Here is a 23,729-nt window from a genome sequence, read left to right as displayed (position 1 = left end):
TTCAAATTCATTCATCTCTTCCTCTCTGCTAGTGTTCTTGGCATCTTGTGTAAGAAAAAAAAATCTTTCACGATTCCTAATTATAAAGATAGTCCCCAATATTGTCTCTTAAATTTTTTTGTATTTTGTTTCCACACTTCGCAACGGGAATGTGAGTGTGCTGTTTTATGCACAAAGTGGAAGGCAGAGAAGAAATTTTCTTTCCCATCTGGACGACCCACTGTGTGAGCACCTTTATTGTGTAGTTTTGCCTTTCCTCATAAAATTATAGGTAAGTTTGGAGTCCACAGTTCTTATCACTAGAGTCTGTTTCAACAATGCACTCACTTGGACAGGGAAGTTTACCGCAGAAATGCTCTCTCCTCTTGTTCAGCTGGTTTCTTTAAAACTATCACGGTCTTGGTCTTCTGCTTTCACACAGTGGTTCTAAAAGCAGCTTGAGCAATTTCATGAAAAGTCTTCTTGGGATGTTGACAGGAACTACTTTGGATTTATAGACCAATCGTGCTAAAGTGAGTCTCTCTCCATGACATGGAGTCTGTGCACCCACGAACGTGGTATTTCTGTCCATTCCTGAGTATCTTTCAATAAAGTTGTGTGATTTTCTCCATAAATGTTCTACATATGGCTTTAAGAAGACCTGTTTCTAGGTGTATCAGGTGGAAACTAATGGGCCCTAGGAGTCCATTGTCCCTTCTTCCTGGGTACATGGGTGGACTACATTTCCCCGCCTCCTTCACAGCAGGCGTGAGAAGGAGGGACTGACGTGGGCTCCTTTCCTCCAGAACCCCCTTAAGCACGGGGGCCCCTTCCACCAGCTAGACCTTGGATGCAGTGACCCCATCACGATCCCACAGCAACAAAGCCCTAGGGTATTAGGAAGCCAAGGGGTGGGAAGGACCCGGAGTCCCCAGGGCAGCCCTTAGAGGGGAGCTGCCTGCTGATCTGGAACATCTTCCTGAGACCAGAGATGTAAAACAAAGAGATAAAAACCAAGCACCGTGGGTTGTTGTAAGACTAACGTTCTTCTGGCCGTGTGGACAGAAAAGGTTTCACGGAGGCCCAACGATCCCCTTAGAGCTTACAAGCTGGACCAGATCTGTCTGCACAACAATGAGCTGGAAGAGAACCACAGGCAGAGGGTGAAGCGTGAACTGCACTCAAAGAAGGGCAAACAACATGGCAGTGGACTAGCAGGGATGATGTTCGAGGGGCAGGATCAGGAGCTCAGGCTGTGTCACATCACGGACGGCCGTGAATTTATCCTTTGTCACGTCATAGGAGCCACTAGAGAGATTCAACATCCTCTTAAACTCTTCTTCAAGAAAAGTGGCAAATTATGCATTTGATTAGGACGCCGTCTTTGAACGCTGGTAACTCTTACTCACCCCGCGTGCTCAGCAGACAAGCACATGCCGAACCGCCTGGTGCCGGTTTCCATGCACCTTCTTATCATAAGCCGGTAGCGGGGCTCAAAGACGTGCAGGGGGCAGGGGACGGTGGGGAAGGCCATGGCACACACGAAGATGGGGACGTCTCTGGTCAGACTGCAGGGGAGGAGAAATGTGAGCTCGGGAGCTGTCAGCACAGAAGGGCGTGCTAGTTACTGAGAAGCAGCAGAGCTGGACAACCTCAATGCTCTCCTTTACCGTCTTGGGTGGGAAGAGGAAGAAGCCAAGGAACACAGCATGAGAAAGTTCTCAACTGACTCAGCTTTCCTGCCAGGTCCTCTTACTTAATTTGATGAGAGAGAACACGCTGTGACCACTGTAAAGGAACTCTGATGACCTTCAGGGCACAGTGCTAAGTGAAGTGAGTCAGACAGAGAAAGATAAACACCACATGACCTCACTTACATATGACCTCACAGACACAGAGAGCAGTCCGGGTCGTGGGAGGACGTGGCAGGTGAAATGGGTGAAGGGGGTCAAAGGGGACGGACTTCCAGTTATAAAATAAGCAAGTCCTGGGGATGTCACATACAGCACGGTGACTACAGTTAATAATTCTGTACTGCACATTTGAAAGTTGCTAACAGAGTCGATCTTAAAAGTTCTTATCACAGGAAAAACAATCTTGTAAGTATGCCTGCAGACGGCAGTTAACTAGATTGATTGTGACCATTTTACAATATACACAAGGATCAGCTCGCTCCGGTGTACCCCTGGAACTAACAGAATGTCACAGGTCAGTTATCTCAGTAAAGATAAATACACAAGAAGAAATTCTGATGAAAGCCAAAAACTACACAGTAGTCAAAGGTCATGGGTTCTAGATAAAAAAAAAATGTGTGGAAGACTGATAAGGGCCCCACACCTCCAGGTGACTCCAATACAAAATTTTAATCATTTTAAAAGAGGAAAAAAACCTGTCAAGCCAATTTTGAGCTGTAAACCTGCCTTCCCTTGGTTTCTACACATCGTGCTTTTTCAATTCTTACCAATTTAATACTGCTTATTTAGATATAAAAAGCAATTGCACAGTTTTGTCAAAACATACTTTTGAAATATTTCTTACAACCTTGTTCCATTAAATTTCCATAAACTCTCCTCTCTGCAATTGATGTCTTTTTTCTTTTTTGAGGCTAATTTCTCTGGCTGGGGGGAGGGGGTGTGGGGGTGGGAACTGAAGCTGTGAGGTTAGCAAGGATTTTCTTCTTTAACCTGAACTCAAGGCCAAGCACCTAGAACAGGAAGACTTACTTTGACAGCTCCGTCATCTCCTCGTCATAGATTCTCTTCCTGTCAGACAGTTCATCTGACAAATACCGAACTATTAATTCTTCGGCCAGGGTAGTTACGTTAAAATTTCTGCTGGCCAACAACTGTAAGGAGAGAAAATGTTAAATACTAACATATGGTTATTAAATCTAAAACACAAAGAGCTCTCTTCCTAGACAAGTCAATAAGGAAGTAGGGGGTGCAGCCTCAGAAGACAGGGACTGATGGGGGGAGAGTGAGGAGGGCACGCCCCAGGAGAGAGGCACGCAGGAGGAGGAGGAGGCAGCTCCCATGTGCTGGTGTCCACACGCCCCACGCAGTATCATAACCTCAAGGAGGGGAAGAGGAAGGGAGTAGGAGGTAATGGGGGAGAAGGGAGGCACAAAACAGTCACCATGGAGGATGAAACGCTGAAGCTATCAGGGAAGCAGAATAAGACGGACGAATGACGTTTTGTGTCTCAGGTTTATGACTGTGAATTTAGAGTGAAACCAATCTCCCCAACCTTGTGGGTTTTCTTTAGCTTTGCTATGTTACTTATAGGGACACGCAAAAGGCAAAGAGCTGACTTTATTTGGATTTAGGAAGCGGGGTGAGGGGCCAAGGAATTAAAGCTGGATGTGAAGGGGAAGTAGGCGGAGACTGGATAAAAAGCGCGAGGGGCAGTGGGTAGAAGGGTCACACGAGGCTGGAGCACTGTTACTCTGTGTCTGTGTGCACCTGCTCACACACACGCCACACTGATTTTATCTCAGGCATATGAATTTGCAAGTAATAGCTCTTTTTCACTGATATCCTGGTGTACCTCAAGCACCACCTGCAGCCGCTTCCTGTAAGTTAGGCCTTAAAACAGCACTATCCCATAGGTACTGTCTACACTGCAAGGTACTGTCTACACCACACTAACAAAGAAGCTGGGTCTCAGAGGGTAAGGGCACAGAGCAGAGCCACCATGCCACAGCTGGGACCCCAGACCTGGTAGGTTTCTGGCAACTTGCTGCCATCTCCAGGCTTGGGCTGGCTCAATGCATTTCTAACACCCTTAGGTCCAGGTGAGTCCCATGCTGCCAAGCTCCCCTTTAGTTGTGCAGACAAGCCACATGGATCGCTATAGTGACTGAGACCGAGGAGTTCAACCTCCAGAAACCACTGCACTTGAGAACCTCAGTAACAGACTAACTAGCAGAAGCAAGTTTTGCGCAGTTCACAGTACGACCCCACGATGTTCATTACTAACGACACAGGTATTCCGTACACCATTAGTGTATGGCAGCCTTTCCTTGAAGAGTAAACACATTCAGCTTTGCTCTACTTGCCATCATGGTAACCAAGACTCCTGCAGACACATAGATAAGGGATGGCTGACGTTTATAACCACGCAGGTGAGGGAAGCTCGCACAGTGAGCTCTGCATTGAAGAAAGACCAAATTATGATTTTGGATTTTAGCTTATCGTACTCTAATTTCTGGAACACTGGCGATCTTTGCGTCCCTTGCATGTAATCACTCATTCATTCAACAAAGACTTCCTGCACCTCCAGCAGGTGTTCGGGATCCTAGACACAGAGTGCAAACAAGACAGACGTCATCTCTGTCCCTAAGGAGCTTATAATCCAGAGCCAACCTCCAGGCCCTGCTTCACCACACAGCCCCTTACTATGCAGCACTGAGCACGGAAGTGAAGGAAGGGTTTGTGTTACAAAGTGTGGTCACAAAGCCACGCATTTCACTCTCTGAGAACAGGCGAGCCATCTCCAGGCCCGCTGGCCCAGACAAGCTTGGGTACCGCAAGCAGGAGGCCAGATGTTGTGTCCCTGTCACCAAGAAGAGACAGCAAACACCCCGGAGCAGAACTGCACGGGGTCCACCAGTGTGGACGCTATTGGACTCAGAAAGCCTCCACTGTGACGACACATGGTAACTGCACAGGGACTGACACGCGTCATGAGAATTCCAGGTAACTCAGTCTCAGTATGACTGCAATTTAACAAAGCGAGTGTGTACACAGAAGATCTCAGAGAGGTTTTAATTACAGTCACTTATTTTAACAAGTTGAATCAGTCAATATAAAAGTTACAGTTATTGGAAGGGAGGGTATAGCAGTGGCAGAGCACATGCACAGCACACACGAGGTCCAGGTTCAGTCCCCGGTACTTCCATTAAAAATCAATCAATCAATCTGATTACCCCCCACGAACAAAATAATTAATTAATTTTTTTTAAAGTTTTTAAAGTTACAATTATTTAAAAAGTCACTTAAGCATAATATCTCCTCTTAACTATGTCAAATTTTAAAAATGAACTCGACTGTACATTTGTTTTAAAAATATTTATCCTACTTAAGATGCATTAAATGAGTTTAATCCATAGGAGGTCACTAAGGCAACAGTATCATTTTACGGATGGGAGTGGGGGGGGGGATCCCCTCCCTGCTGAAGCTAAGTAACTCACTTTGTGGAAAGTCAGTGGCACCAACAGGGCCAGAGCCTGATACAGTTGATACAGATGCACTATTTTGAGAAACTAATCAGAAAGCAGATGCATTTTAAATGGTGTTTATTGTATTTACTACGCCTAAGAGATGGATTTAGTAGTTTATATTTGGCTTAGACCCAGTTAAATAGCTTCCTGCTGGAAATTAAGTTTTACCGGCTTTGATTTCAGACAAAGTACACTTAGCAACTGACGGGGCACCACAGGGACATCCTAACAGTCTGAAATGGCCGAGTCTGCAATCCCGTGCAGAACCAAGCACTATAGTATGACTCCACCTTGAGATGCGGTAAAGGGAATCCCTGGCTCACGTTAAGAGCACCACAATGTTATCTCCACTTTTTATGATTAACACACGGTGAGGACACAGCGATGGTATCTCCACTCTTTATAGTTAACACAGAGTAAGAGCTCCGAAAACGTTAGCTATTTCCAGTGAAGCTCAACTGTAATTCATGCCTGAACATCTCCTTGAAGTTCGGCTGTTTCTGCATCTAAACTTCCCGTGTATTTTTTGAGAAATCAGAGAGACGGAAAAAAATTCTCTGATTGCGGAAATCCAACTCCTTAAACAAATGCGGTAGAAGCTAAGCTCACCCATGAAACGAGCATCTACAGAGGGGACACAAGCAGGGCTGCACTGTATTTTCCCAAGAAATACTCACTTCCGAGAGCTTTTCTTTGCACAAAGGACAGTGGGGGGCGTGGTCCAGGCAGCGCTCAAGGCATTTCAGGCAGAATGTGTGTCCACATGGTGTCGTGACAGGCTCAAAGAGCAACCTAGAAAAAATTTGGGTTTTCAGCCAGAAATGTCCACAAGAGACTTTCAAATAATCTATTTTACAGTATGAATTTTAGAAATCACTTATGTCCATTTTCCACTTGTACCTTTCTTAGCAAATTTTTAGATAATAAATCAATTGTTATTGAGGTATACTGGAATTTCTCTGCTAATAAAAAGCCCATTACGTTTTGGATGTTAACACTCAGAGAGGCTGAATTTTTTAGTTGCACGGATTCCGTGTCTTCCTACCTCATGCACAGGGCACACTCAAAGTCAGCCGCATCTATGGGGAGCTCTGCGCTCTCCCCCATGTCAGAGCTCACGTTCCTCTGAGGGGAGGACTCTGCCTCTGAAACGATTTAAACGCTACAATCAACACTTGCACACCTGGATAACAGCACGTGATGGCTGTATTTCCTGTGGATAAAATAGGTTACAGCAATGCAACAAATCACGCCGGGCAGGATTAACAGTACAGTGGTCCCCTGGCATCTCTGGGGGACTGGTTCCAGGACCCCCACGGTTATCACAATCTCTGATGCCAGAGGCCCTGACATAAAACGCAGAGTATTTGCATGTAACCTAAGCACGCACTCCCACATACAGGCACAGCTCAGCGATGTCGCAGGTTGGGTTCCAGACCCCTGCAATGCAGCAAACATCGCAATAAAGCAAGTCACGTGACTTTTTTTGGTTTCTCAGTGCATATAAAAGTTATGTTCACACTATACTGCAGTCCATTAAGTGCGCGACAGCATTGTGTCTAAAAGAACAATGTTGGTATGCCAATTAAAAATACTTTATTGCTAAAAAGTGCTAACCATCTTCTCATTACACAGGTTTGCCACAAACCTTCAATTTGCAAAAAAACACAGGATCTGCAATAAAACCTAATACATGTAAATGCTATGTAAATAATTGTAAACATGATGCAAATGCTATGTAAATAGTTGTAAACATAATGTAAATGACATGTAAATAGTTGCTGGCAGGCAGCAAAATCAAGTTTTGCTTTTTTGGCACTTTCTAGAATTTTTTTCTTCTGAGTATTTTTGATCCATGTTTGAATTCGTGGATGCAGAACCCACAGACACTGAGGGCTGACTGAATATAGCCATAATTTACCTGCACATTAAGCATGAATAAGTTAAAGTTATACCTAAATTTTCTCGGCTATTTTTGACTACAAAGTCCTTGTAGGATTAACCATTTAAGCTGTCCTATAATCTTAAAGGTGATATATTCACTTTGTCATTAATTTTAAACTACCTGTATAATTTTAAAAAATAGATTGACTATTAGCCAACATTCTACCACTCCAGGGTCACACACTCCATGACAAAATTGCTTACTGACCTGTCCTGGGAACTTTCCCAGGGGCGGTCAGGTCGTGTGAATCCTCCAAGTCATTCGGAAACTGTCTCTTTAAACCAGTGCTGGGCGCGCCTGGAAGGATGCTTTCTAGCACTGCCTTATCCTCTTCGCAGTGCAGACCCAATACAAAATATAAAACTGAAGAACTGGTATTTCTAAACACATCAGGTTTCTCAGATGGATTCTGGTTAAGTAAGAAAAAATCCTGAATGTTAAAGAAATAACAGCGTAAGAGAAAACATGTATGCAATATCCTTTCTTTTTTTTTTTAACATTTTTTATTGATTTATAATCATTTTACAATGTTGTGTCAAATTCCAGTGTAGAGCACAATTTTTCAGTTATGCATGAACATATATATATTTATTGTCACATTTTTTTCTCTGTGAGCTACCATAAGATCTTGTATGTATTTCCCTGTGCTATACAGTATAATCTTGTTTATCTATTCTGCAATTTTGAAATTACAATATCCTTTCTCAGAAATCTTGGGGGAAAAAAGGCGGCTGATACTCTTCCTTCATAACTGGTTTTATCTATTAACGTCTAAGATGAACTTCACACTTTTCATGGCAAAATACAGGGTAATTTCTTCCTGAAACAGATCAACTGAACACCAGTCTTCAGAGATTGAAGTTATCTCTCTGCTTTCTTTCCTCCAAGCCAAAGTAATTTCAAGTCTCCTGATGTCTGGGGTTGTTTGGAGATGTTCTAAAAGTTTCTTTCCATCCTCAATGATTTTCATTACTTCCACTAACTTCCTTTAAAAGCTTCAATTCTTAGGTTGAGAAGCTAGACCTGGTCTTGAGATGTACTTCCAAGCTAACCTAACGCCACTGTCTGAATAACTTATAAATGTTCAAAATTAAGGAATTACCTAAAGCTTAATTAAAACAATACTGATAAACACGTGCACTTCCTACCTGAGAACTCCCTGCATTACCACCTTCCTCCAGAGGAGACTGGGTGACATGGCTGTGACACAGAGCCTTTAACCTGGCATTCAACATTCTGCTTTGGATGGAAGATGTTAAATTTTGAGGCACGTTTTCTGAAGCTGGGAAAAACACCTCACACATTACCTATAAAATTGCCAAGAAGAAAAATACATATGTCTTAAAACTCTTTTGAAAAATGTACAATATGCCTTCAAGATTCTGGAAGGAAACTCTGAGGCCAAATAGACCTAAGACATTGAACAATTCCCATATTCCAACTGCCAATGTTTTAAAATTCAAATGTTTCCCAAAACATATGATATGATTCTTACGAAATCTGCAGGGGGTACAAAGCAGGCAGGAATAGTTAAAATAGCCGACTCAAGATTCAATATTATTTTAACAAGTTCAAACAATGGCCAAAACCAGTGAGTGACAATTTAACAGAATTAACAAAGACCAATAAACTGCACAAGGATAAAAATATTGCTAGAAAGTTCTCACTTAAAGAAAAAAGATCTGTTTCGGCTAACTACAGTTCTAATAGAAGCCAGAAGTGTGATGGCATCAGGTTAAATATAAGTAAACTCCCTGGGAACACAAGGGAAGGTCAAGGTTCGCCACCTGCAGCCACTGGATGTAGGCGCTGAGATTCGGGTATACTAGAAGGCACCTGGAGAAGGAAACCTTACAACCCTATTCCACGGGGAAAGGATGTCTGGTACAAAGAATGACTTAAAGCAAAGATAAAAGCTGTTCTCAAATATCTAAGGTGGTTTAAAAGGAAGAAGGAAGACCTGCTTCATTTTTCTCTTGCTCCAAAGACTGAACCTAGACTGTAGAGTGGAAATTACAGGGTCAATATATGGTACAAGGTGGCAACGAAACAGTGTTAAAACAGGGAAACACTGACGTATAAGCAAGAGCTCCTGGTCACGGGAAATGCTGAGGCTGTGTAACTATCGTATAAGCTTTTTTTATAGGGTAGATTCCTACACCAAGTGTGACCCGCTGACCTGTAGTAAGACTGGCTTAAATACCTGCACAAAAGAGCGGATATTTCTGCAGCGTGTTGGGTGAAACTTGGCTGAAAATTTCAAGTCAACCTATGGAGCTGGATTGATACATTTTGCATATATCACAATGCCTTTGTGGGGGGCTCGCACCCAAACGTCGATACTTGAATTACAAACATTAGGTAGGATAAATCACTTTGCCTCCCCAGCCTCATACATCAACCTGGCCTCACTAATGTGTGTCATTATTTCAGCAGAACTGAGATATGTGGACACCGTCTCATAAAACACTGCGTCATCCATGGATGAAAGTTTATCGAATGCATGAACTCACCATTATCACTGTGTGTTTTAAATCACACTGCCATGAATATTTAGAATTACATTTCTGGTTTATTTTACCTGTAGGAGCTACTCAGCATGGACACAAAGGCTGTAAATAAGACTTCAAGAAAAAAGTCACTGAAAGGAAATCACACCTTTTGTGCTTCTTTCTTCACTGGATTACTCTCGGGATTTAAAGCGAGGCAGTAGAGAAATTCCTTCAAAACTTCCTTACTTCTTCCCAGTCCAGAAAGAGCCAGAGCTTTCACATGATGTCCCTGGATTCATCCAAAGACAAGACACACATTCAAAAACAAAAAATAAAAGGGTAATTGTATACTTGCACACACACAGTCCTGAAAAAGTTCTTTAAAACTGTTTCATTTTCATGTTAAGTAGAATAAACACAGCCCAGAGAAGTTGGCTCCAGCTCTACCACCTTGGAAACTGGGCAAACCTGAATGTCCCGTAAGTGCAACCTACGATCAGAACACGAGAATCCATACCTGGAACAGGAGCCCAAAGCAGTTCCAAGGGACAAGCTAAGACAGAGCCAGCTGTCTACCACCTTTAACTCCCTCAGCGATCACACATCACTACCATGGTCTTAGTCTTCAAGGAGCAAAGACTCTTGTGGGTGAAGATAAACATGACCAGAAATAACCATAACACAAAGCGTAATATACAGAGTCCCACACAGAAATGAACAAAATGAATGTGGATCATTATTTTCCAACAGCGCTCTGTTTTTGTTTCACAGATGCGATATTTTCTCAAATCATGGTCGAGACTGTGGTTTGTTTGTTTTACTAGTTCAACTCTTATATTTCCATTGAGGTCACTTGTTCTGATCGTTTATTTCAGTCTTTCTCTTCTGTGCTGCTGAATTTCTTTCCCTAATGACTAATGACGTGGACCATTTTTTCACATCTTTGATACTCACATGCCTTCCGTGGTGACCTACGTTCAAACGTTTCCCATCATTTAACTGAACTGTTTGAACTGCTGAGTCGGTGAAGGTTCTCTGTACACGCTAAATACAGATGTATGCCTTGCAAATATTTTTCTCCCATCCTGCGTTTGCCTTCTTGTTTATATAGCAGTTATCTTTTGAAGAGCAGAAGTTTTTTTAAATTCTGGTGAAGATCAATTTACAAACATTTTCTTTTATGATTTCTGCTTTCGTCCTAGATAATAAATCTTCGCTTCATCCAAGGCAACAAAGACTTTTGTATTGTTCTAGATGCTTTGTAACTGTAGATTATATATTTAAGCCTATGATCAATTTTGAATTAATTTTTATATATGATGTATGGAAAGGCTGAGGACCACTTTGATTTTTTTTTTTTTTTTTTTTGGCAAATGGATATCCTGAATACAAGCTGCTAAACAGACGACCCTTCCCCTATTGAATTACCTCGGCCCTACTGCAAAAAGCTAATCTGCCGCATTGTCTGGGCCTATTTCCAAACCGTCTTCTGTTACAGTCACCTTATGTCTAGTGTCACTCGTGTGATAGTGTCTAAGTCACTGTCACAGAGCTAAGCATGCACTCTACCACTGAGCTACTGCCTCCCCTCCATCACTCTAAGAGTCAATTTCTCTCTGGTCTCCCCCAGCTCCTCTGCAGTGCCTTCTGCGCCTGTCACAAACATGCACAATTTAGCTGTGAGTCAGGGATCTGGACAACCTGGGTTCTGAATTTATGTCTCATTCCAACAGTTTTTGTGCTGCTCGGTCCTCCTCTTTACGTTTCCAGATGCTTTACTGTCCTTGAACTCAGAACTCTGGTACCCTCAGCTGGGAATGCTGAGGGTGTCCCACCATGGTTTTCTGCAGCTTCAGCTCTGGGGATGGACAAAACTCTTGGGACAAAAAAGCCACAAAATCACAATTCTTACCCCTTTCATGTGGAGTTTTCCAAGACTGAACTCTCCCCCAGCTTCTGTCTGTTTTGGATGCTTTATGGTGTCTATTTTTACTCCAGCTTTTATAACTGTCATCTCTTCAGCGTTCACATGACTGCTTCACTCCTTTGGAGGCAAAGTAACCCCGCCCTCAAACTGTCATTTTAACTGAGTCCCTTGGTAGGGAAAACAATAATGCATGCTCTGCAGTTGTTGCCTCTTAATCTTTCCTGTCCTTACCTCTGTATTAAAACTGCTCCAAGGCACTGGTGACCACAAAGGAGCAAATGTGAACGCCTATTTCAAGTCCTTATCTGACCTTTTCTGTTTTTTAAATACCATGAATGTGCTGATGGTGACCAGCACCAGCCACCTCCTAACCTTTGCTAACTGTCTGTCCGCAGCATCACTTGCCCTCCAGCTCTCTAGGCGAGCAGCCATCTCAAAGTCCGCACCAAACTTTCTGGACAAACAGCTCACCGGCTTTATCCTTCAGCTCCCAGGAAAGCTTCAGATGTACTTCAAGCGATCAGCGATTCGTCTAGGGAGCTCTTTTAGTTTGGGGCAAACATTTAAAATTTTTACTAATTTCTTATTCTCCCTTTCAGGGTGGATCCAGCTTTCATGTCTCCTGAAGATGACGCAATTTGAAATGTCCTCTTCAAGGAGAAGTAGAAGGTTCCTAACGTGAAGTGACTAGGACCCTTTTCAGGCCCTGTGCCAGGAAGAGGCTCTCCCCTCTCAAGGGTCAGCAGCTTCTCAATCGGCTCTGTCTGCTTGTCAACAGTTCTAAGGGGATAACATTGTCTTGTGTACACAAAGCACTTCAGCTGGAAGTTTCCCACACAGGTACACATAACAGTAACCAATATTTGCATTTTTGACAGTGTATCAATAAATGTTTATTCACTGAATGAATAACATTTAAATAGTTGTAAGTCTTACAGGTTCCCTGGTTGGGTAAGACCAACTTAATCATGTGCCAATTTATATTTCTGCATATGGGCAAATCGTCTGCTAGCACCGGCTTATCTCTGTTTGCATCAAACGCTTGGAATCGATACCAGCATGACTGGCTTCTTGAAAGGGCAGTTCTGCCTGCATAAAACACCTGCCATAGTTGCCCCACTGGAATCTTGAGGCTGGTTCTACAAGTGCTCCCATCTCATCTCAACTACAGTCGGCCAACTTCATCCTCCCCTCAGTCCTTTACAGTTACCTTCCAACAGCACTTCTTCCCTTACCCCTTAGTTGTAACAGTAACCTGGAAATAAATCCTCAAGCTTTACCATCTTACCGTATTCACTTCTAGTGATTGGTCTTCTCAAATCCCCTATTTCTTCTTGACTCAGTTTTGGTGGACTGTTACACTTCTAGAAACTTCGTCGATTTCTTCTAGGTTGTCTAATTTGTTGGCATATAATTGTTCATAATATTCTCTTATGGTTTTTTGTATTTCTGCAGTATCAGTTGTAATTTCTCCTCTTTCATGTCTTATTTTCCTCTCTCTTTTCTTATAGGTGTGCCCAGCCAGACAGTTTGTCGATTACTACCTTCAAGTGATTTATCAGGGTGCATTTCTGCTGAAGTTATTCTTCACTAGATATTTATCAAGAAATGAGATCCACAGATTTACAATAAACCCTAAAGATATAACCAAAATTCCAAAGGCTAAAGATGCATTTTCTGCCTCCCTGACAGTTACAATTAGCCATATAAGTTTGTAGGAATTAAGTCAGCGATACACTGCTGGGATTTTAGCTCAAAGATCAATACAGTGGAGAAGAATCTAGCTTCAGAGGGCAATGTAGGTCTACGGTCAGTCAGAAATGCTAGACTTATAATCGGCAACTATTCAGGCATAATGACTCCTGACAGAAATTACTTCAGAAGAAGAATAGCTCAAGCGATCGGAGAAAAGGCATCAGAAACACAACAGGAAATGTTTTTAGAGAAGCAAATAAGCAACAAACGTGGTCCAACAGATATCTGCTTCTCTTTCGTAGGCTCATCCCCAAGGCCAGCTTGACACTCAGTCTAATGTGAAAACATTTTATTTTAAAGGATGGATGGTTAGATAGAAGGAAGGAAGGAAAGATGGATGGATGGAAGGACGGAAGGAAAGATGGATAGAAGGAAGGAAGGAAAGATGGATGGAAGGAAGGAAAGATGGATGGATGGATGGAAGGAAGGAAAGATGGACGGATGGATGGAAGGAAGGAAGGAAAGATGGATGGAAGGAAGGAAGAAATAAAGGGAGGGCAGGCTACATCCATCTTGTCTATTAACCTTGGTTAATATCTCTTCAGTGTTTCTTAAACAAAGGTGATTAAAAAGTAGTATAGCAAGAGAAAAATATTTTTAATTATTAGATAATAGAGAATGCTATAGGTGTTACTCTCATCACAGCTTCTTTAAAACTTTAAAATCTCTTAAGGGGTTTAAAATTCCAAGATTCATGAAATGAGTTACAACTTCTATTCTCTGGCTTCCTACTCTTCATCAAGGACAACTTAACAGATCATTATTAGGTTAGCAAACCTTATTTTGGGTCACCAGAGAGAAAAATATTAGACCTTTCCAACCGAGACACAGAGACTAAAATTATTTCAAAATAAAATTACTCCAAAATACAAAATATTTGTCCTTTTACTAACACCACTCATATGCATCGCGCATATTACAGACTGACTGCTAATCACGATTGTTATGTGATCTTCCTATTTAAACTATAATCTTAAACATTTCCTCTTCATTCACAAACCTGTAAAATTCTATTATTTTGTTTATATATTTGTTCAGTGCATAAGGCATATTATTCGGCTAACTATCTATGAACAGTCATCTAAATTAGTGTCTCTTTTCTAGATCCAGCTGGAAACGTGGTCATTTAAACTGAGCTGGTTTATTATGAAGTGGACTGCTACATTTAGACTACCTGTAACTGGAGGGAGGGACATGGACACTGTCTGTTGGTACCTAATCACAATGCTCTTACTTTAGCCTTAAGAAAATCCCTGTAAATTTACATTTATTGTTTCCAAAGCCAATCAATGACAAATACCTTAGGCAGGAGAGGTTCATTCTGACAAACAGCACTGGCGTCCTGCAGAGCCTGCTCATAGTTCCTCACGGTTAAATATAACTCTGCTCGCAGCAGCAACAAAGAATTATCACCAGGAGCTGAAAAGACATGAGGAATGGAAGTAAATAAAAATGACTGCATTTTTTAAAAAATGATCTTTAAGTCATTAAAAATATTAAATTAGAAAACAAACATTAAGGTAAAATAAATAACCCCTCCTCTAATCATATATAGAGCCCACTAATTTGATAGGTGTATTGTACATCGCTTCTCTCAGGAAGTCAGAAAAAGGATGAAGAAGACTTCAAAATGCACCAAGAAAAACAGACTGCTACACACACACTAGCCACAACATAATCTCCAATAATGAACTTGAGTAGACGCTGAAGCATATTAATGTTATAACTATGTATTTAAAAAGAAAAGTCATTTCCTTGGAAGTACACAGGGAAATTCATGCTTAAAAACAGGAAAGTAAAACACAATTTGTTTTCCATACAGCTGTGTGGATGCGGATTTATGAGCATAATTGTACCTACAGTATGTTCTCTTAAGTGGGAGAAGAAGGAAATAAAGAGCCTTCTTTTTCCCTAGGTTCCTGAAAACAGAAGTGATCTGGAGAATTACTCATATGCTACTGAGGACTCAGAAACCAAGACTGACTCTCACTTCACACTGACGATAGTATGTGAAGTGAGTGACGAGGCAGGATACCGTGGAGACATGACACAGTCAGAGCTCATGAGAGCAGGACCATCACAGCCATCTTTTCATGCTGCTGGACATGGTTCACTCAACCCATATTCGTTGTAGGATCTATGAAATAGGACTGAAATGTTTTGATCAATAAATATTCTGAGCATCTAAGATGTGTTCTCATCTCTCTGCTTAACACGTATCTTCAGCGTGCTCCAAATCCTCCATCCTGACTCTTTCTCGAAGTAACTGCTTGGTACTTTCCAAACGCTACTCTCCATCTCCTCTTAGTTTACACAGTCAACTGAGCAAATGTATATAAAAGAACTCATGCAAAAAGATATTACATCAAGGCATGGTGAGCAGGCACTGCTTATAAATGTATTATTGCTACAAATGTGTAATAGAGAGGTAGTATGACAGGAAAAAAGGGGGAGGAGGAGAAAGGAACAGCCAGAATGGAGAGCCAAACAAAAAAATGCTGAATTTTTAAAAAAGACACTGACTGGCTAGAGCAGAGATCAACAACTTTTTTTTTTTTCTGTAAAAAAAAACCCCAGATATTAAGTGTTTTAGGCTCCGCTGGGCAAGAAGTAAACTCAAGAATATCATGCAGGTACTTATGTTAACGAGAGGAAGCAAATTTTCACAACTTTTTCATTGGCAAAGTTATTCAATTTATAATAACTTAGTACTTTCTTGTAATATAGGTCTACTAATTAGAAAAGTGGAAAAAACTCTTTTGGAGAAGATAACATTTTCCTCAATTCAGGTTCAAAGTTAGTGCTCCCCGTCATCAAAGTCAATTGATGCATCTTGAAATAGAGAAATCTTCTTTGGAGATTTTTGGAAATCTCTGAAAAGAAAAAAAGTCACTGCAATTCTAGTTTGAGCTTGGGAAACACACCCACTGAACTCTTTGTGAGAATGGAGATTTCCCATCTGGTTCTCACCCTGCTGAAGCTGATTCTCGAGAATCATCTGAACAACCGTATCACATGCAAACAATCAGTGCTGACTCCTGCGTCCGAGTATTTGTATTGTGTTTCCTTCTACTCTGATATTGCAACAACAGTGGTGATGGTGGACATTCCCCTTTTATACTTCAATTTTTAAAAAATGTGTCCAATGTTTTAACATGAAGTATGTTTGCTATAATTTTCTAGAAGAGAGTATTTGTCAAGTTAGGTAGGTCACCTCTTTTTCCTAGTCTTCTGTGAGGGCATTGTAACAAGTGGGTGTTGAATTTTATAGAATGCTCTCTCAGTTATCTAAGCGATTACTTGTAGAGTATCTCCTCCCTGTTACAGGTAAATCACATTGAAAGATGTGTCTAATGTTGAATTATCCTTACATTCCTTGGATAAGCCTTCCTTCTAGACCTTTAACTCTTATTACACTGCTGGATTCCAAAGAACTAAGAAATTTAATGAAGGTTTTGACATCTATGTACATACGTAAGACTAGCCTATAATTTTTTCCTGTGCAAGCTTTACCTGATTGTCGTATCAAGATCATACTAACCCTATAAAATGAGATGGAAATCTTCCCCCCCCTTTTTTTTTTTACAATCTAAAATAAGACAGAAATTAATCTTCCTTGAAAGTTTGACTAAAAATAAAGTTACCATATGATCCAGCAATCCCACTCCTGGGCATATATCCTGAGAAAACTATAATTCAAAAAGATTCATGCACTCCAGTGTTCACAGCAGCACCATTTACAACAGCCAAGACATGGAAGCAACCTCAACGTTTAATCAGATGACTGGATAAAGAAGTTGTGGTATATTTATACAATGGAATACTACTCAGTCATGAAAAAGAACGAAATAATGCCATGTATAGCACTATGGATGGACCTACAGATTATCAGGCTACGTGAAGTCAGTCAAAGAAAGAAAGACAAAGATCACATGACACCACTGATGCGTGGAATCTAAAAAAAAATATATATATATAGACACACAAATGAACTTATTTACAAAATAGAAAAAGACTCACAGACATCAAAAACAAACTTATGATTACCAAAGGGAAAAGATGGGAGGGATAAATTAGGAGTTGGGGATTAGGAGATACACACTACTATATATAAAATAGATAAACAACGAGGTCCTGCTATATGACACTGGTCTTATCTATCCATATACATTATATCAGTATTTATGCCACAACCAAGTAATGCACAAGTAATACAACAATTTAACTTTATTTACACATCTTAGCTTTGTGCTCCTGCCATGTTTTATTTTTACATGTTGTAAATACCATAAACCATTAATACTGCAGTTTGCAATCATCAAAATTCTCCTACATTTCTTCATGTATTTATTCTGCCTAGTGGTCTTTATTCCTTCCTTCAGTTCCATGCTTAAACTCCCTCATATTTATTTATTTGGATTAAAGCATCTTGATTTTTCTCTTAATTTCTGACAGATATTTATTTCTGGGTAAAGAATTCCAGGTCGATTTTCTTTCAGCACTTCCAAGATATTATTCCATTATCTTCTAGTTTTAATAATTTTGTTGAAAAGTCTTATTTTGGTGCCTTTGGAGGAAATGTCAGCTATTAGTCTTTTTAGGGCTCCTCTGAAGTAAATACGTCCTGCCTTCTCTAACTGCTTTTAAATTTCTCTTTATTTTGATTTTCAGTAACTGGAGTATAAAATACTTAGATATGTTTTGTTTGTTGTGTAAATGCATTTGTTTATCCTGTTGGGCTTACTGAGCTTCTTGGGTCAGTGAGTTAAGGTTTCTCATCAGATCTGGAAAATTTCAGCCATCTTTTTTCAAATATTTCATTTGCCACTTCTCCTTCTCTCCTCTCCTGGGGCTCAAATCTCATCGACTCTGGAACTTCTGTCTGTGTCCCCAGTATCTCTTATGCACTATTTTGTTTATTCTTTTCTTCCCCTCTGTGATTCCGTTTAGGTATGTTCTATTGATCTATTCTTGACTGTTCTCATCCTGACTTCCGACGTGTCCAGCCTGGTTTCCAAACCATCCAATTAATTCTCAACTTCCAATACTACATTTTCCAGGTCTACACTACCCATTTGGCTCTTTTTGGGGGGGGGGAGGTAATTAGGTTTGTTTATTTGTTTGTTTATTTATTTATTTATTGGAGGTACTGGGGATTGAATCCAGGACCTCATGCATACTAGGCATGCACTCTACCACTGAGCTATATCCCCCCACCCCATTTGGTTCTTTTTAGTAGACAGTTATCTACTGAGTTATCTTTTCATACATGTATCTCTATTTTCTTTAACACACAGTTATTTTGAATTCCACTCACAATTTAATGGCCAAAATTAGTCACATGGCTCCACCCAACCACAAGCAGGCCAGGAATGCAATCCTACCTTGTCTGGAGAGGGTATAGAGAGAGAAATATTTGGGGAATAGCATTAATGATTACCTTATTTGGCTAGGGTCATATAATACATGTCATCCTAGATTTAAACACAAGCATCTCTGATTCCAAATACATGTGACCCTTTTACTGTAACAGAACCTCTCTTTGGGTCTAATTTATTATGAAGTTAAATTTTTTAATAGGATTTTAAAATTTTTTTCATGATAAAACAGATGTTTTTATTGATATACATTTTTCAATAAATTTTTAAACTAGGGAAACTTGGCTTTCTTTTCTAATCTTTGAACAGAAATCTTCTCTAATCTTTGAACAGAAAATGAATACTGAATTAAAGTTCTCTTGATGAATTGACTGCAATACTCCATGTTTTTAAAACTCTTAAATTGAGGTCTAATATGCGCATGGGGAAGTTACAAAGTAGGAGTATGTAATACAATGAACTATCACGAAGTGAACACACTTGTGTACCCATCTTCCCAAAGTGAACATCACCACTACCACTGAGGTCCCTCTCATACTTACAGTAACATTCCCCTTTTTCTTCCCCAAAGGTACCTACCACCCTTACCTGCTTCTAATATGCCATAGTAATTTTGCCTGTCTGGACTTACAGACAAATATAATCATATATTAAAAGTGCTTTTGAGTCTGGCTTCTTTCATTTAACATTATGTATGTGATTCACCCACACTAGCATATAACTTCAGCTGGCTTATTTTCTTTCTATGCAATATTCCATAAAGACACCATGATATATTTAACTCATTCATTCTGTTCTAACTGGACATGTGGGTTCCACTCCAGGGCTATCTCTAACAATGTATATACTTTCTTGTACACCGTTGTGCATTCTTTCAGTGCACACATGCACACATCTCTTTGCAAGTGCTTGGCCAAAGGTATTTAACATTTTCAGATACTGCTAAACAATGTTCCAGTGGTATAATTTGCAGGCCCATCAGCAGCATACAAATAGTTCTCATTTTCTACAACTTCTCCAACAGTTGGTATTGTGAGCTTTCACATTTCCAACAATTGCTCTCTAAAGTTCTAAATTGTTCTTTAAACTTGTTTTGTCTAAAACAGTAGCCACTAGACACTGGTGGCTAGTGACAACAGGAGATGGGGCTAGTGCAACAAAGGAACTGAGTTGTTCATTTTTTAGAATTTTAACAAACAGAAATTTTAAACACCAATACTCTTCAGGTAGTGGGAAACTTTTAAGTAATTTGGAACAACTTCGATATGAGAATCTACTTTTTCAATGCTGAATTTTATGAAATCTAAACACCGAGGAAGTATTTTTGAAGAAAATTTTGTGTTTGGATTGGGGTGGAAGTAAATGAAAAATACAAAATGAATTTCTAAGATTTAGTTAAAAAGTACAATCCGGATTTTTTTTTTACATTGAAGATATGCTGAAATAATATTTTGGTTGTTTAGGGTTAAAAATATTTTAAATGAATTTCACCTGCTTTCTTTTTACCTTTTTAAAATGAGTTAAATTAAATTTACATATGTGGCTTAGACAATATTTCTACTCTACAGTACTGCTTTATACCATATATACATTAATAAGATAACTGAAAACTCAAAAATACACAGTATGGATATGGTGGTTTCAAAAATGGTACAATTATTTGTTACATAAAGCAATTTAACTGCTCTATTCCAGCAGAGAATCTCCCAATTTGGATACAGGTGTGCCTTCCAAAAGAAAAAAACCTTAACCCTAGTTTAGAATAAAATGCATATTGACACAGCACACAAGAAGACTCTTTTAGTAATAAAAGATTAAACCAAGTCTTGACTAGTGATTTAAAACCATTTCACTTAGAATGATGATCTCTAGGTCCAACCATGTTGCTGCAAATAGCATGACTTTATTCTTCTTTATGGCTGAGTAGTATTCCATTGTATAAATACATCACAATTTCTTTATTCAGTCATCTGTCAATGGATATTTAGGTTGCTTCCACGTGTTGGCTATTGTTAATAGTGCTGCTATGAACCCTGGGACGCATGTATCTTTTCAAATTAGAGTTCACTCCAGATATACACTCAGAAGCGGGATCATATTGTAAGTCTATTTTTAGTTTTTTGAGGAATCGCCATACTGTTTTCCATAATGGCTGCACCAAACTACATTCCCACCAGCAGTGTAGGAGGGTTCCCTTTGTCATTCTCAGTGAACACAGAAAGAGAAAGAAAAATACCATATGATATCACTCACATGCGCAATCTTTAAAAGGAAAAAAATGACACTTTGAACTCATCTACAAAACACAAACAGATTTGCAGACATAGTAAACAGTCATGATTACCCCGGAAAGAGTGTGGCTAGGGATACATTCGGGAGTTTGAAATTTCCAATGTTACCCACTATATATAAAAACAAATTAAAAAAACAAGTTTCTTCTGTACAGCACGGGGAACTCTATTCAATATCTTATAATAACCTTTAGTGAAAACGAATATATGTATGTATATGCAGGACCTGGACATTGTGCTGTGCACCAGAAACTGACACACTGTAACTGACTGGACTTCGATTAAAAAAAAATTTTTTTTTAAGTCTGTTTCAAAATCAGCTAACAGAATTCAGAAAGTAAATCACCCTCTACCCACACACAGTTCTCCACCGAAAACAACTGTTAACAGATCACATCCATTCGGAGTCAAACACAATGACCGTGACAGAAGTTTGGGCTTCCTTTAAATTACATCCTCTTAACAGGAGGGCAAAGAGAGATACTGGTACTGGTCACAGACTTAAGTTTGAAGAAAAAAAAATAATAACCTTAAAAAATAAACCACACTGGCCAGTCGGTATATAACTACCTAAAAAACTAATGACACCAGAACAACATCAAATCGCCTTGAGAGAGGAAGGAGGTGAGAACCAGACAAACAGCAGAGTGAAAGAGCATCCTTCCTGGGTTCACCAGCTGAAACCCGCCCCAGGACAAGGCTCTCTGGTCTGCGCTGCTCCCCGAGGGTGTGAGCTCTCTACATTTCGCTGCAGGACGGGTGAAAACCCCTGGCCATCCTCCCACTCCTCTACAGCTGAGATGGGGTGAAAGATGGCCTTGGCCTTAAAGGGCGGCTCAGCAAGGCCGCAGAGGTCCTGGAAAAGACACCCCCCGGGTGCACCTGGCCTCAGCGCCCCGCCTTACAATCTTCAGGAAGCGAAAGATCCCCGGAGCCCGAACAAAGCCGTCCCGCCCCCGGCCCTGCCGCTCAACAGGTGCGCAGGTAGGCGGCCCAGCGCCCGCGCCGACTTACCCAGGTCCAGGGCCTGGTGGCACCGGAGCAGCGCGGCCTCCGGCTGTTGCTGGCGCTGCAGGCTCCGCGCCTGGCCGGCCAGCCTGCGCGAGCGGCACTCGGCCGGGAAGCACTTCTCCAGCAGGCCGCTCAGCACCACGTTGACCCGGCGCGCGGGCGGCCGCCCCGGCTCCGCGCAGCGCTTGCACACCGTGAGCCCGCACGGCAGCGTCACCGGCTTGTGCAGCAGCCGCTGGCAGCGCGGGCAGCCGAGCAAGTCGCGGGGCGCGGAGGGCGCCGAGGCCGACGGCCCCCGGCTCGGCGCCTCCTCGGGGGCGCGGCCCGCCTTCCCGGCCGGCGGCCGCCGCTCGTGCGGGCCCAGAGCGCGCGCCAGGCCGGCTGCCAGCTCCCCCAGCTCGTCGGGCCGCAGCGCCCCGAGCCGCGCGGCGCCACGGAACGCGCCCAGGGCCTCGGGGAGGCGGCCCGCGCGGGCCAGCGTGTCCCCCAGCCGCAGGCACAGGCCGCGGTCGGGCTGCGCCAGGCCGGCCAGCGCCGAGCGGAAGAGCTCGGCCGCCGTCTCGTACTCGCCCGCGCGGAAGGCCTCGTCGCCCTTCTCCGCCCGCTGGGCGAACGGCTCCCCGCAGTCGCCGCCGCGACACGGGGGCGGGGGCGGCGGCGGGACCGGCTCGGGGCTCATGGCTGACGAGCCGCGGCGACTAGGCCCGGAGGGAAGAGCGGCGGAGGAAGGATGCTCGCCGCATTCGCCGGGAGCCGCGCGCGTCTGAGGGTGGCGCGCTGCGAGCCGCGCGACCACTGCCCGGGGCGGGCGTCAGGTGGGGCCACGTCCCCCGCGCGGCGTGGGCGGCCGGGCCCCGCGGGGCCGCAAGCCCAGCGGCCGAACCCCCTCCGCGGGAAGCGCCTATCCCGCTCCACTGGAGAGAGTAGCCCGGCCGCGCGCCGGGACGTGACGACCCCGCTCCCGCCTCGCCCCGGGCGGCTCCGCGCGCGTCTGCGTGCGCGCTCGTCTCCACGCGCCCTCCGCCCGCGCGTTCTCCCCGCTCCTTGGGCCGCACCGCGTCCCCGCCCGCCGCCGCCGTCGCCGCCGCCGCGCCGGGAACAGGTGTCCTGGCCGGTCCCGCCGCCCGTTCCCCTCACCGCGCGGCCAGCCTGGCCCCAGAGGCCTCGCCGAGACCACCTGTGCTGTGGTTAAAAAGAGAACCGATTAATAAGTACCAAGGGTGTAATGTGCAACGTGGTGCCTCTAGCTCACACCGCTTGTATCACATCCGAGGAAGGTGTTCAGAGAGCAAATCCTGCGCGTTCTCATCTCAAACAGAAAATTGGCTTTTCCTTTCTTCTTTCCTTCCTTTTTATTGTATCTAGATGAAAAGATGGATGTTTGCTGAATCTACTGTAGGCATTTCACAATTAATGTAAATCAAACCATCATGCTGTACGCCTTAAACCTACAGAGTGATGTGTCAAGTATTTTTTAATTGAAGATGGGGGTGCCCACTGACGGAAAGTTCGTTACCCAGCACATCACTGTATCCCTAGCTTTGATTTAGGTTATTGTCTTAAATGACCAGGAAGCTCTTCAGACCTCATCGTCAGCAAGCTTCTCTTAACAGAACTCTAAATTTTAGAGTTCTTTTGGGGGCTCTAATTTAGACAGAGCTCTAATTTTAACAGAGAATGTGCGGAAATACCAAACCAGGTACTGGGAAGGAAGAGAGGTTTGAGAAATG

The 23,729-nt window shown here is 42.4% G+C and overlaps 1 protein-coding gene and 1 non-coding gene across 5 annotated transcripts in view; both read right to left on the bottom strand.

The window, feature by feature from the left end:
• The window catches only part of LONRF2 (LON peptidase N-terminal domain and ring finger 2), a 32,203-nt gene extending 8,930 nt beyond the window's left edge, over positions 1–23,273 (bottom strand). The window contains exons 1-9 of one of the 4 annotated variants that reach the window (XM_014565164.2): positions 22,003–23,267; positions 14,620–14,738; positions 9,804–9,926; positions 8,294–8,452; positions 7,353–7,575; positions 6,246–6,345; positions 5,878–5,992; positions 2,703–2,824; positions 1,389–1,547 (exon numbers count right to left, since the gene is read on the bottom strand). In XM_014565164.2, coding sequence (XP_014420650.2) covers positions 1,389–1,547; positions 2,703–2,824; positions 5,878–5,992; positions 6,246–6,345; positions 7,353–7,575; positions 8,294–8,452; positions 9,804–9,926; positions 14,620–14,738; positions 22,003–22,678 — 1,796 coding nt within the window. In that variant the 5' untranslated portion in view covers positions 22,679–23,267. Of the gene's footprint in view, positions 1–1,388; positions 1,548–2,702; positions 2,825–5,877; positions 5,993–6,245; positions 6,346–7,352; positions 7,576–8,293; positions 8,453–9,803; positions 9,927–14,619; positions 14,739–22,002 lie in introns of all 4 variants that reach the window. The other 3 variants (XM_032469512.1, XM_032469513.1, XM_032469514.1) reach the window with 3 other exon arrangements.
• On the bottom strand, positions 18,461–18,532 carry TRNAT-AGU. The gene has a single exon. It is a non-coding gene; the product is annotated as a tRNA-Thr (tRNA).
• Positions 23,274–23,729: the final 456 nt, after the last annotated feature.

The sequence above is a fragment of the Camelus ferus genome, chromosome 28 (genome assembly GCF_009834535.1).
Source record: "Camelus ferus isolate YT-003-E chromosome 28, BCGSAC_Cfer_1.0, whole genome shotgun sequence".
NCBI lineage: Eukaryota > Metazoa > Chordata > Mammalia > Artiodactyla > Camelidae > Camelus > Camelus ferus.
Note: the sequence above shows the minus strand (reverse complement) of the source record. Positions and strands in the feature narration are given on the sequence as shown.